The sequence below is a fragment of the Bombus pascuorum genome, chromosome 5 (genome assembly GCF_905332965.1).
Source record: "Bombus pascuorum chromosome 5, iyBomPasc1.1, whole genome shotgun sequence".
Taxonomy (NCBI): domain Eukaryota; kingdom Metazoa; phylum Arthropoda; class Insecta; order Hymenoptera; family Apidae; genus Bombus; species Bombus pascuorum.
In genome coordinates, this window is record NC_083492.1 from 11450001 (window position 1) to 11463926 (window position 13926).

General features: G+C 41.4%; 1 protein-coding gene across 1 annotated transcript; it reads right to left on the reverse strand.

Annotated features, from left to right (window-relative positions):
• Positions 1 to 10175: 10175 nt before the first annotated feature.
• On the reverse strand, positions 10176 to 13155 carry LOC132906740 (uncharacterized). Its single transcript, XM_060959203.1, has 6 exons — positions 12614 to 13155; positions 12123 to 12247; positions 11720 to 11944; positions 10627 to 10762; positions 10426 to 10555; positions 10176 to 10367 (listed from the first exon to the last, which is right to left on the reverse strand). The coding sequence occupies exons 1-6, from the start codon at positions 12875 to 12877 to the stop codon at positions 10282 to 10284; spliced, it is 966 nt and encodes a 321-aa protein (XP_060815186.1). The 5' UTR covers positions 12878 to 13155; the 3' UTR covers positions 10176 to 10281.
• Between the last annotated feature and the right edge of the window lie 771 nt (positions 13156 to 13926).

Here is a 13926-nt window from a genome sequence, read left to right on the forward strand (position 1 = left end):
TGTTCCGTGAACGCGAAGTCTCAAAGATGCGTGAAATTGTCTTCCGTGCGAAGTTGTCTCAGCGGAATATTTCGATCTGCCGGCCGAGAAAGAAGCGACTGGAGCCACCCCCAACGGAGTCTATGTCGCCAACGATGGCATATTCGTCGTCGTGGATGCGAGGGACCGCTACGTGCGCGCCGTCGACATTGTCACTACCACCACCATCACCGTTACCACCACCACCACCAGCATCGCCGCCGCCGACGCCGCCGCCGCCGCTACCGCTCTGGCGTCAGTCAGCTTTCTATCGATTTTCCGATACCTCGTGACCAACGTTGCTCGATGCGCCGATACTTCGAGCATAAACATCGACTACCCGGCGACCTATCCTCGACCGATGAGCGCGTCCTTGTCTCCGAGCTCGATCCGATTATCGAGTGTCCACCTCGATCTTCTTTTCTCCACGAAACCAAAGCTCATCGGTGCCACTGTCGTTCTTACTTCCTTTTAGATATTACACAAACGTCTCTGCGTGTGATCTTGCAAACATTTTTCTTCTTTCTTTCAACCTGTTTCACTCTGTAGTATGTTTACGGTGCTTTCTCGTATTTTTTAGTCTTTCCGGATAATCTTCGATTTAAATATACTTCCCGGTGAAACGATAATCTGGATTAGAACGTATTTCGATCCTCGAATAAAATCACCAGTACACTGCAGCGTATTTCGCAGTCTCGAACCGAATCTCCGGATCAATCGACAATCGAACCGCGGAACCACTCTGTACAGCAGCGGTCTATCGATCAGCGTTCCTGCACGTGTGCCGAAGCGATTGTCGCAAGCAGCGCGTCTCGTTCACAGGTTTCGACGCAATTACACGATCGAAACGCGCATCCCCGTGCCTGCAAGGGTAGGGAGCAGAGATGTCCTCTTGCCGGAGTCTTCTCGAACGCGAGCGACCCCTGCGCGTGTGGCAAAGCTCACGTTCTAGCCAGTCTGAACGCGATCGGTTCGAAGCGATCGGTCGAAGCGGCGTGTCAATCGCGACAGACCCTGGGGAGAGAACGCGTCGATAGGTCGGATCAATGGCGGGGGTGGCGGTAAGAGGCGTCGTCGCGCGGACGGCGGATCGATTTCGTCGCGACCGTACGTACTACTCTCTACTCTCCCGGTTCGATTGCAGCCGTCGAGGAACGGCTTCGACCGCGATGACGCCGTATCGGTGGGGAGCAAAGCCTATCGGTCGATGAATCGTTGAATCGTGGACGATTGGAAGCACGCGGAACGAACATCCCCGACCGTGATCCTCTTCGACTCGCGATCCCTGCCCGTACCGTTGCTGGTGCGCATTCACGCGCACGCGTGCGCGCACCCCTTCGGAACCTGTCACCCTTTCTCACCGTCCTCCTCCACCTCCTCTCTCTCTCTCTCTCTCTCTCTCTCTCTCTCTTTCTCTCTTTTTCTGTCTGTTTTCCTCCCTACGTCGAATGCCACCCCTGCAACGGTGGACTAAGAAGGAAAGAAACTGCGTGGCAACTCGCGACAACACGATCTTCCGCCTCGAAATCTCGAAAAAGAATTTTTAGATGTTTCAACCTTCTGCCTTTCTTTATGATTATCCTTGCCGCTGTCAACTATTAGCTGGTTAACGAGTCGATGTCAGATACAATCGCAGGTGTGTTAGCCGCGGCTTAGGGAACGGCGCGCGCTCCAACCCCAATACGGAGGGAGCGAGAGGAATCCGCTCGCTTTCGAACAAGAGGAAGCGAGCACGGAGTTGCGCAAATCGCGAACGCGACTACTACGTGCCGACGAGCCGCTTCGTGCGTCCTTCGCGACGAGCAGGGCCAGCGGGGAGGTGGACGAGAAGGGGTCTATCGGGTGGGGAATAAAGAGGGGTGGAGATCTTGCGACGGGGATCTGTAACGAACTCGATACGCAGGGGTCTAGAGGAGGGACGGGTCGGGAGGGGTAGCGGGACGAGGTCGAAACGCTACGAAGGGGTGGCTCAGGGACTGACTGACTGTTCTTAGTACCTCCGGCCTAAGGGATGCTCATCCAAGGGAAACCTGTCCTCTTGCAGCCGTTGCGCAGTTTTCATGCGTTATTCTTGAATATTACGACGTGACGGTTCGTTTCGCTACTTGATGAAATTTTTCCTCATCTCGTTGTCGTTATTATTCTCGTTGTGCACTTTATCGCGGAAATGTAGTGGCGAGCGTGTGAATAGGAAAAGCCACTGCTTTTGCAAAAAGTACATACACTTTTTTTTATATTCCCCTTAAGCGCTTCAATTAACTGGAAGTATGTGTAATATGAACATCAAGAAATCAATTATCAGAGAAAAGAATCAGGAGAGTAAAGTTTTAAAGGGCAAAGGATATGTGGAGGACAGGAAGAAGCAGGCGTTGGTACAGGAGAAATGAAAATTAAAGTAATACGACGATTATTGCAATCAAAAAATCGCTAGCAATATCTTTCATTGCTAGAATTGTTATTTTTGATATCGAGTCGATTGCTGTTGAAGTTTTGGTTGGTTTCTACGACAAAAGACAGTTGCTGGACATTTTGTAGATTCACGTTTCGTGCAAATTATTGTACCGCTGCAAACGTTAGCCGGCTATTTTTGTTCGTTAAAGGGCAGGTCTCATTTAACGGTAAATAAGCAACTAAACTGTTGCACGCTTAGGTAGATTCGAATCAATTAACGCGATTGTAATTAGCGTGTAATGAATGATACATGTACTAATTTCTACAATTCAAACCTTCGACAAGTCAACTCTCTGTTATGTAATGTATTTTATTTTATAATAATTACCCTGTCGCAGTATATCAGCTAACTTCTACAATTCGGTTCTCTATAGCGTTATGTATTTTAACTGTCTGATGATATAATAAAGTGTAGCGGCACATGAGTTAGAGGACAATTCAAATCATGTTGTTGTTTTGTTGTTATTTTGTATCGGAGTATCAAGATCGTTAGGATACACGTAATGTAAGAATAAATAAACTCCGAGAAGAACAATGCCGTCGTTAAGTGCAACCATCGAACAAAGACAAATCTGAATTTTCCGACTCACCAGTATAAATAAGCGGACGCGATCGCAAGGAAGTGTTACAGTCAGTTGTCGATCAGTTATCAACCAGTTATCAACGAAATATCGATCTAATTAACGAGTCATTAGCGATCCTATTTTACGACTTATACAGTGTACGAGCTCCCCAGCGAATATAGCATATTAATGCATATTAATTTATTATTTTAAATATATTCGACGGTTTCAACAACGAGCTATCTCGTCCAATAAATCTCACGGTCAAACATCCTCTACACGAGTCCTCTACAAAAGTAACGAAAATTTCGAAATAAACGATTTGGAAAATAAATATCCTTTGTCGCCAATACTGACGATTATTTTCTGTAGAAAGAAAATAATAATAATATATGTTACGCACGCTATTGCTAAAAAATATTTTTCTTATTTTTGACAAAGTGTATTTTAATTGCAAAATTACTGATAAAATCGTGACAAAACTTTTCCGGAGCGTAAGCAGCGCGCGTGGACTTTGGGATATTTCCCGCGCGAAGAGCTGGACTAGCGCACGAGACAGAACAGGTAACCCAATCGATCGGTGGAATCGAAATGGTCACACACCTGTGACCGATTTCGAGCCACGCGAAGAGAACACAATCCGCACGAAATCCATCGGCGTTCGCGACCGAATAAAATCGATATCGGCCAGTCAAGTCGAACAGCGAGAAATAAAAACGCGTTGCGCCCCAGCAAACAGACAGAGAGAAACCCCACACGATTCGCGAGCAGCCGCTCGATTTCCCTTCGATGTAGCAGTCAATTTTTAGAGAAGGAAACACCACTTTTTGTGAAATCTCGAGGAATCTCGACTCCATCTCTCATTGGTTTGCTCGTTTAATTAGAATGTACACTTGTCTTATGTTTTCCCGCAGTTCTGTAAGGAGTAATTTTAATCCTTTCGAAAAAATAACAGCAAAATACGTCCCAGTCTTTTAGAATCTTTTAGAAACATTACCGAATCATTATAATTTTTAGTTTCAAATAAATATGAAATCGTATTAGAACGTAAGGTCCTATCTGTTTTTAAATTTGTTCAAATTTTACATTTATTTATTGTTAAAAGAAAACTTCATCTCAAAGCTTCTATTGGAAAACTATTAGCACTTATGCGGTTAAACAGATTAGAACATCGTTAGTAAAGTTTAACAAGTAACAAATTACAAGTGATAAATTACTTTGCGTGACAATAAAAATTGATAATAAAAAGAAGGGGAACCCTACAAGTAGATTTTACAAATTACAAGGTAACTAGGAATAACAAGTAAACTTATCCTGTTAAATGATTAAGCGACTATTTAAACTACAACCTATATAAACTCTATTTCGCAAAACGTAGCACAAGTTCCCCTGAAAAAGTCCATGCTTTCTGCGAAGGGTAAAGCTAAAAAATTCCATAATCCAACTTTCCCCTACGATCCATTCCTCTCAAAAGAAGTATTACAACTACACTGTGAATTTTCCTGCACTTATGAAAAAATGTTAATGTACAAAAATATGCAAACTGCGCGTAATACGCAAGGATAGATAACATTCGCAAAGTAAATTTCTCGTTAGAATATTCAGTGCTAAACGAATCTCTGCTTAAATTTCTTCTTCGTAATCGTCCCCATAAAAGTATGAATTTGCATAAAGAGTGCATAGTCTGGTCATAAATAAATAATATCTAATCGCGAATAATATTTGATAAAAATAACGATCAAAGAACGTTTATCGTGTAAACGATGAAGCGAGTAGAAAAAACGTGGAAAAATCGGGGGGGTCGATCTTGAAACGAGGGCACGATAGCGTCGTCCAGTTTCGCCGTTCCTGAGGCTAGTCCAATGGTGGGGAGGCAGGAGAGGGGCAGGCAGCGATGTAACGTCGATATCACGCTCTATACCGGGCGTCGCGACGCCTAGTGGGGCGACCGGAGGATAGGGGAAAGTTCCACATGGGTAAAATAATCGATAGCACGACCGATATGTATGTACCAAGCGCCTACGTACTATATACGTCCGTACATAGAGGAGGTACACGAGCGCAGGCTGACTCCTATGTACCAAGCGCTATGTGTGTGGTTACACGCGAACCGTGGTAGGCAGACAGAGAAGAGGAACGTGAGGTGGCGAGGGCGAAAGAGAAAGAACGGTCGGCCTATGCACGTAAACGCATGCTGCCATAAACACGGAAACGAGGCAGAGGGTAGTGGATCGAGGGTGAGAACGTGGACAAGGAGTTTTGCGTACGTATGCGTGGCTAACGAGAATGGATAATTCGCGCGCAAGTCGTAGAAACGGGTTAGTAAGGGGCAGATTCGGAATTAATAGAACGTAGTTTGGAATTGGGTGAGAAGAGTGAGAGATCGATGAATTCGTAGATTTAGATTGATCGATTAATTAATTCGTGACAATTCGTGTATTTCGACTGGTGGATCTTGGAAACGAACAATGGAATATTAAAATGGAACGAAGAAGGGTGGCGAGGGTGTAGGAACACTTTTACGAACAGGCACGAATAATTCGCGTGGAAATCGTAAAGTACAATCACTGATCGTAGTAGGTAGGTAGGTAGGTAGGTAGATTCGAAATTAATGGAACGTAGTTTTGAATTGGATGGGAAATATCGAGTGGTAAATTCATTGATTTCGATTGATTCATCTCGGAAACAAGGGATTGAAAGACGATAAAATGAAAAAGAGCGAGAAAGAATTTTTCATACGGATAACAGACGAGAATAGATAATTCGTGTGGAAATCATAGAACAAATCTGGTCAGAGTCGAAATTGATAGAACGTAGTTTGAAATCGAATATCAAGCATCGGTAAATTTGTAGATTTCCACTAATGGACCTTGAAAATAGAGAATTAAAGGAATATAAAATAAAAAAAGATAGAAACAGCGAGAAGTTTTACGTATAAACAGCAAACGAAAGTGGATAATTCGCGCGGAAATGGCAGAAACTGGTTAGATTTAGCCTAGTGGTAGATTCGAGATTGATAGAACGTAATTTGGAAGTGAGTGGGCAAAGTAAGGTGATAAAATTCAGATTTGTAAATTTCCAGTCGTGAATCTTGGAATACGAACGGAACAGAGTAAAGAAGGTCATACAATTACAAATTTATCGTTTCCACGAAGTCACGCGAATTTGTATATACGTTACACGTATGTTCTTTAACAGAGTAATAGCGAGGTCGTAAAGTTAATCAAGCACGAAACTACAAATTTTTCTACAAATTGTTGAAATGGCGCCTTAAGAAATGTTAACCAGATAAAACAGAATTAATCGATGTTGTTGCGACATCGATCGATACCAACGCTTAATGCGATAATGTACGACCTCGCTATTTCACCACCGCAGACTATTATACGTAGTATAAAGATAGAAGAAGAAATGGTCAGCATATCCAAGATAAATATACAAAGAGGCAGCACACGAGCATAAAATTTGCATACCGGCTTAAAAGAGAGATAAGGGTGTTAATATAGTGTGCAAATAATGATAGTTTAGAGTTACCTTGTCTCTAATGACGAAACAGTAGAACGGACGAGGGAAAAAGGGACGAGTGTGGGCGTAAGATCAGTATACAAACGACGAAACGAGGGCCGGCTAATAATAACTCTGTGCAGATTTTCCATATAAACATGACGACGTGTGAAAACGGCGGGGGTGCGAAGAGAGAGCATTGGGTATCGCCGTGGTGCGAACGAACAGGCAAAAGGTGAAAGTAAAATCCACGCGCACAGCTCTCTAAAGCGAAAGGGAGAGAGAGAGAGAGAGAGAGAGAGAGAGGGAGAGGGAGGGAGAAGGAGAAAGAGATGAAAATAAAAGCTTGTCCGTTGCACGATAGATACTCGTGTAAAGTTAACTTCATAGGGGCGAGGAAGATAGAAATAATGTGAAACATTTTCAAATAACATTTACACTTATCCATTTAAAAGAGCGATAAACAAAGAAGGGAACAAAATAAACGAAATAAAATGGATATCTCCGTATACAAAAATATACCCCATAAATTCAACAAGGTACAAGCACGTAAAAAAGCTAAAATGGAAGAAGAATTTCATGTGCGAACGTGAAAACACGAAAAGGATGCAAAGATGGGATACGGAAGAAAGGCAGAAATTTGTGTACGGTTGGCAGGAGGGTTGAGCGCAACGCCGACGCGCTTGTGAAACCGTACGTGTCCCTCGAAAGAGAATCGCAGAGCGACGAAGGGAAAGGGAGGCAGATAGTTGCTAACACATACGCGCCAAATATGTGCGACCACAAGTATATGGAACGACAGCGAGACGGAAAGGACGCGAGGGGAGCTGGAACGACGAAGAGGGCAACAGGGGCCGAGGGACAAGGGAGAACCTGCGAAGAACACGTTTGTAGGTGTCGCTGATCGAGAGAAAGCAAGACGCAAACAGGGAAACCATATGTACCTAACGTGAAATTTGTACATAGCCGCAAACGGGTGAGACCGAGAGACCGGCAACGCTGCGAGGGGATGCACGGTGGGGATTGAAACGCGTACGTACGCTTAGGCACACGTATACGGGCCATTACAGGCAACCGTCGGTCGGTGGTCATCGCGAACCATGAGCGCGCTCTACACCCTCGACGGCCATTGAAATTTTCTGAAACTGTGCCGCAAACAGCGAATCACACCGCTCGTGCTGCTACCACGCCGGAACTCGAAAGTTCGATCGGTTTATCGACCTATCTTCCTGTTACAACTGTCCACGGCATGTTTTCGTGTCTCGCTGGCGTCGATTTTTAAATAAATAACTCGTGTTAGCCTTGCCTTTTCGATCTTTGTTCTACGAATTTACAGCGGTTTCTTTCTCGTTTTTTAAAGGAGATAGAATTTAAAGGAGATAAAATGTGGTTGTTGGAAAAAAGGTTATGGTTATTTTTAACATACTTTTTCGGCGTAGTTGTTGGCTGTTATTGAAATTCCTGGCTTCCTTTGATGGAATATCGAGAACATTCCGCGCACCCCTTAAACTTCATTTCTTGAATGACGCATCTCGCCGTGCGAAATAGCTTCGTGCGTTATGATCTCGTTCGATTTGTGCAGATCTACCATTTAGAAAATTCAATCCACAGCGACCTAGATTTTATTTGATTATCCTTTCCTGGTTCTCGGTTCTGTAGTTTACAATAAGAATTCGTAAAGTTCGTGTAGAACTTGTATACCTAATACCGTGATAAAATACGCTGAATATCCTGATATTGACATTTAAATAGTGCAAGTGTATACTAAAGAATATATATGTATAGTACATAGAAAAATACGCCATTGCTGTGTCTTTTCATAGGTGATACGAGTTAATAATCTGGCGTTGGTATAAATCGGTCAAAGTATCTGGATACGTAAACGGTATTGTATCATTTTAATGCAGCGGATATCTTTTCGAATTCGTGACCGAAAGAAGGGATCGACCAAGATTGCCTTAAATTCAAATATCGATTTAGAATTAGGAACAGCACAAGCGTTTTTCCACTTAGCCGCATTCGATAAAAATTCGCATTTTTATCCGCCAGAAAAAGAAGCAGGAAAGTTCGATCGACGGAATCCCGCGCGTTCCTCCGCTATCGATTATTCGACCGCGCGGAGGATTTTAATTTCGCGCGGGCAAAAAGACTGCCGCGAAATGGACGGAGAATTTTTATGAATTAACGAGATTTTGTTGCGCGTCCACCCAGTCTCCACCCTCTACATAGCCCGCGTCGAATGGAATGTAATTAGGTTGAAACAGGAAGCCCTCGGGCCTCCTTCGATGCATCCCCCGTTTCCGGCCATTTTTTATTCTCCGCTGCATCTGCCTTCGCTGCACACAGTCGCCATCTACGAAACTACGATCGTTTTTACGTAACAAGCTATTGAACGATTTGATTGAAAATTTTCGTAAATCATATTAATCGTAGTTAACCATAGTCGAAAGAATATTTATTCTAATTTTGTTTCTTTCTATTCTTTTTGGAGAAGGATATTTTAAAATATCTTTTAAGGTAATAAAAGTTATTGGAATAAATTCGAAATATTAAAATATTAAATAAATAAAATTTATTTAAAATATTAAAAATAAAATATTAAATAAATAAAATATTATTTAAAATATTATTTAAAATATTAAAAATAAAATATTAAATAAATGAAATATTAAATAAATTCCAAATATTAAAAGAATTATTATGAGCAGAGATTCAAGTGATTCGAAGGAAGGGCGCCCTTCGACGAGTATTAACGGAAAACGTCTACCACTCGCAATAGATCTTTGACCTCTTCGTTCTCAAATTTATCAAAGGTATAGCAACGTGTCATTACTCTTTAAACCGAATCAATTACTCTAATATCACCTTTATTATTTAGTTTTCTTCCATATTCGATGCAAAAAAGTCTCCCAAAATCACTTCAACGCTCGCATAATCTGTCCCTCCGAAGACAATAACCGAAACTTGCTGTTAAATTTATTAAAGGGCCAGTAACGCGCATCGAACGTCGGCTTCGACCAATTACTTCGGTAATAAGCCGGTCCTCGGCTCCAGACAGACACCTAATGTTCCTACACCGGTCAACGAGCTTGTGAATTGTGGAGGACGCAACGGTGAAAAGGAAACGCCGCACGGGCCCCTCATACAGATGTCTCGTGAAGTCGCACCTGGCGGCAGGTGGTGGCTACGGCAGGGGTTCCCTGCAGCCCCTTCAAGTCCCCTCACACTCGATAGATTCACGCGTGTGCCCGTGATCATACGTTACCTGGCGCGTGTTCAGCCGACCTCCTCGAGGAAACCGATCAACTGCTCGCCACGGACCGTGGAATCCGTGTCGAGCATCCTGGTTTAGTCCATTCGCGTCTTCCGGCTCGTTCAGCGTCGTGAATTCAAAGTTGAAGCACCGTGTATTGCAAATTGCAATGGGTAAAGATTAAATTTGTAAAATTCCATTTGCAAGTGGAAATTATTCAACGGTCGATGAAAATTCTTGGCAATTAAATCATGATAAATATAAGACATTTTGCAAAGTGTTAATCAAAAGTAGGAGTTATCAGGACAATTTGTTATTGGAGAACTTGTTCGTAATGTTTGGTTCAAGTGAAATTTCTATTGGAAATTATTCGCAGGTCGAAGGACTCGTGAAAATCAAGACAAAACAACTTTATTGATCTTGGTGACACGTATCGTCGTTAAAGGCCGTCGTAGCGATCAAAATGCCCTTAGAACGTTCCTGTAGCTTCTTTTAATCGTATTCTGCTCCGATAGTGATGCTCATCTCCTCGGAAACGATTACCGTTTGATGGTACCAGCGATTGGTATCCAGGACAACTGCGCGACAAATCGATCGTTAGGAAATTTCACAATAAAGAAATCGAGCCAGACTTACTTATTTCGCCAGGATGTACTACGACCTTCAACCTGTAACAAACGTAATGACACTCTCTGGGTGGTTCCAACATCCACAATTTCTCACCCTTGACCTGAGCTTGCCACGAAGGGTGTTCCACGTCGTCCACCTGAAAAAATCGAAATATTTCATGGATAAAAGTAGAGAATGAAAATAAATATTTATTGAAGGAGTACCCACGTGCATAGGGGCCCCATATCCTTGGCTACCCATAAAAATCCAATCGGTCTTCTCTGTTTCTGCAGTGACAGGCAGAAAATACGGCCTTTGATAGTGTTTCCTGAGCACACCGCCAATTTCTTCGTCACAGTTACTCCTTTAACAAGAATTATAATTATATTGTATTTCTGTATATTTGTTTATTATCAGCTAGTTTGTTATATATATATATGTTTAATAATTTGCATCCATTTGCAAACAAAATTACCAGAATTTTTTATGAATCTAAATTTATTAAAAATGAATGTATGAAATCTTTTCTCACTTTGTTTTAAAATATAGATTCTAATTCCCTTCTCTTATTTAACGTGTAACGATATTTTTACATCATCCTGTACAAAACAATACAAAGTCCATTTCACAATGCGAAGTTATCAGACAGGAAAGGAAACGAAGAACGCGTCGCTCGACACGAATATGAGTTTCTAGGTAATTGTTTCGATGAATACGGTCCGCTGGAAACTACATAGTTCGCTTGGAAGCTCGTTAGCCGGATTGTGTGCATACGCGCGAGCTTTAGGGCGGTTATTGAAGCCCCAAAACTGCTTTCTTCACGGGCACCGTTCGTCCAGACTCTCGGGACACTTACTAAAACCTTGGCCAAAAAAACATCACCAGATTTAACTGACAATGACATTTAATACCATCCCCTATGTTCTTTCTCCTAATCGAGCGCTAACAAACTACCTTTTACTTTAAAATAAATTTCAAATAAATCTATATTTTTCCTTTTATTTTATATATAATCTATAAAAATGCTACAAAACAATACGATTTTAATCCAGCATTTATTTATATTTAAATTATATACCAGAATATCGTAATACAGTATTACCTCGTTAATAGAGAAATACTTCTTGCTTCGTTAGTAGACACGGAGTTATTCTGATTGTTTTCAGAAACTGCTTCGACGAAACAAGCGTTCGCGTTATATCTCAGCTACTAATGAATTATATCATATCTATGTCTCGTGTATCATGTATGTACATATAAAATCGATTAAATAAAATAGAAAAATCAAATAAATGAAAATTACAATGGAAATTGTACTCACCAGCCTACGTACCATGGCTTCGTCCCTTTCTCCAGCAATGATCGACTAGCGCTCATATCGAACACGTCCTGAAGACTTTTAAACTCGGTTTTATAAGGAAAAAACTGGCAATTCGCGTCCTCTCCGTCGTACAACGATTTAAAGAAAGAAAACGAGAATGTTTCCATCGCTGTCCAGTTAGTCATGGCATCCGTGATCACTACCGGTCTTCCAGAATACGCATATCTAATCCTCGAAAAAGATCACAGAGGGATGAAGAAGATTCCAACATAGAAAATAATAAAATTGAATTTTAGATATACTTTTGTGTATTAACGGACGAATAAAGTAGAATGAGAGGGGATTGAAATTAATTGAGAAACGTAAGTGGAGCAAGAACTGGGGGAATTGGACGAGCCAGTACCGTTCCTCAAAAATGGCAGGATCCACGTTGGATATCCTGTCAACCTGTTGAACGTCCCGACACATTGAACAATCCTCGGCTGGCCGGAATATTTTCTGCGTGAACGAAGGTGCTTCCGCCAGGCACTTGAAAAATATTCAACTCTTAACAAAAATCGATTTACTAACGCTAAAAACCGATTTAAGAATAGGAAGAAACGCAAGGATAAGGACCGATATTTTACCAAAATATTTACTAAAATTCTTCGAAAATAAATCAAATATCGCAAACAACAATTAACTCTATTTAAAAAAAAGAGAGACAAAATTAAAATCTCTCTTACAATCATGTGACAAAAATGATACGATTAAAGTACGCGTAGAAAGAAGCGAAGATAAAAACAAATCTTTTATTGAAAAACGATTTCTCCAAGGATTGGTCTGTCTTAAAGCTCAGATCGGTCGACTTTCTTATCTTTCTTTTTAACGAAAAGGATTGATTTCGTGGCTTACCTTGTCGTAACGAACGGTGTGCACGTAATTCCAGAGGAATTGACCTAGAATCCACGCGAGGATCAGCAAGATCCACAGGTGTCTCCTGCGGAACTTCGATCCTCCGGGTCTAAGAAGACATTGAGCGTGAAACAATTTCACAGACCTGCTAGGAAGTGTTGCTTCCTCGATCTTCGTCACTATCGCGCGTAACTCCTTCTTCGCCAGTTCGAACGACTTTTTCGAAGACTCGTTGGACACTTTGTTGCTATTCACGTCCGTCATGACATTCGATGAATCGATCGCTGTGTCTCGAAACTTTGAATATTCGTAAAATAATCACTAAGATGTTACCGATCCTTTTCCAAGAACTTTCTGTAAATTCTAGAATTCTTAAGTTTAAACTGCAGAATCTATGAGTTAAGCTTAATGCTGTTTAAAGTTTAATGCTCGAGAAAACTTCGTCTTTTATTATTATTATTATTATTTTAGATATCGAAAATCTTGAAAAAGTTCTCTAAGACTTCTGACGGTCCTGATGGTCGACGTGGAACTGTGCCAGCATCCTTTCACGGGGTTCCACAGAGGCAAAGGACACGGTTGCGCACGGGAATGATGCGATACGGGGGTGTGAAATGAACAAGAATCTGGGCTACCGATTGATTGAAACGAGATCTACCCGAACCAGTGGAAAGGGACATCGAAACAATTTCTCGTCTATTTTCTACACCGGCAAAAAAGAATTTCCGCAAGAAAAAGTATTAAAAAAAAAAAAATAGCCAGAATGATCAGCTGTCTTATTTTAATGTCCAACGATTCGAGGAAAGAAATTGACGAAAAAGGGGAAAAATTTTCAAGTTGATAAACATTAAATTGAAATAAGGAATCAAAAGATTACATAAAGAAAATTATTCGTTTTGCAATTTTATGAGGATTTTGCAAGAAGCGAATATGATTGAAATTAAAAAAGTGGGCGATGTAAACGTGACGCATGAACGGATCTCCCTTTGCCATAAATGTGTGTCGCTGGTTTCTTATCACATGGAGCAGGTGGTGGTGATCAACGAGCCGTGAGGATTTTCTTGTTAAAATACAATCATCGAGCTAACTCTTATCGCTCGCACCCATTTCTTTAACGCGGCTCCTTTCCACCTCCAATCCATCGATACCGTATCAATTTTTAACTGGAACGGTTACTTACTCTACCACTGTTTATTCTATTATAAAAAATATTTTATATACATTATGTATTTTTTTATATCTTTTTCATTTTTTTTTTCTTCCAATTGTTCAACTAAATTTAATCGACTTCTACGCTTAAAAGAAGTTCGGGA

Excerpts from the sequence above, each read along its gene's own strand:
- LOC132906740 (XM_060959203.1), bottom strand. The coding sequence starts at position 12,877 with ATGACGGACGTGAATAGCAACAAAGTGTCCAACGAGTCTTCGAAAAAG. Across the intron at positions 12,248-12,613 it reads ACACCGTTCGTTACGACAAG|TGCCTGGCGGAAGCACCTTC; the intron begins GTAAGCCACGAA and ends ATATTTTTCAAG. Across the intron at positions 10,368-10,425 it reads AGTACATCCTGGCGAAATAA|TTGTCCTGGATACCAATCGC; the intron begins GTAAGTCTGGCT and ends TTTGTCGCGCAG.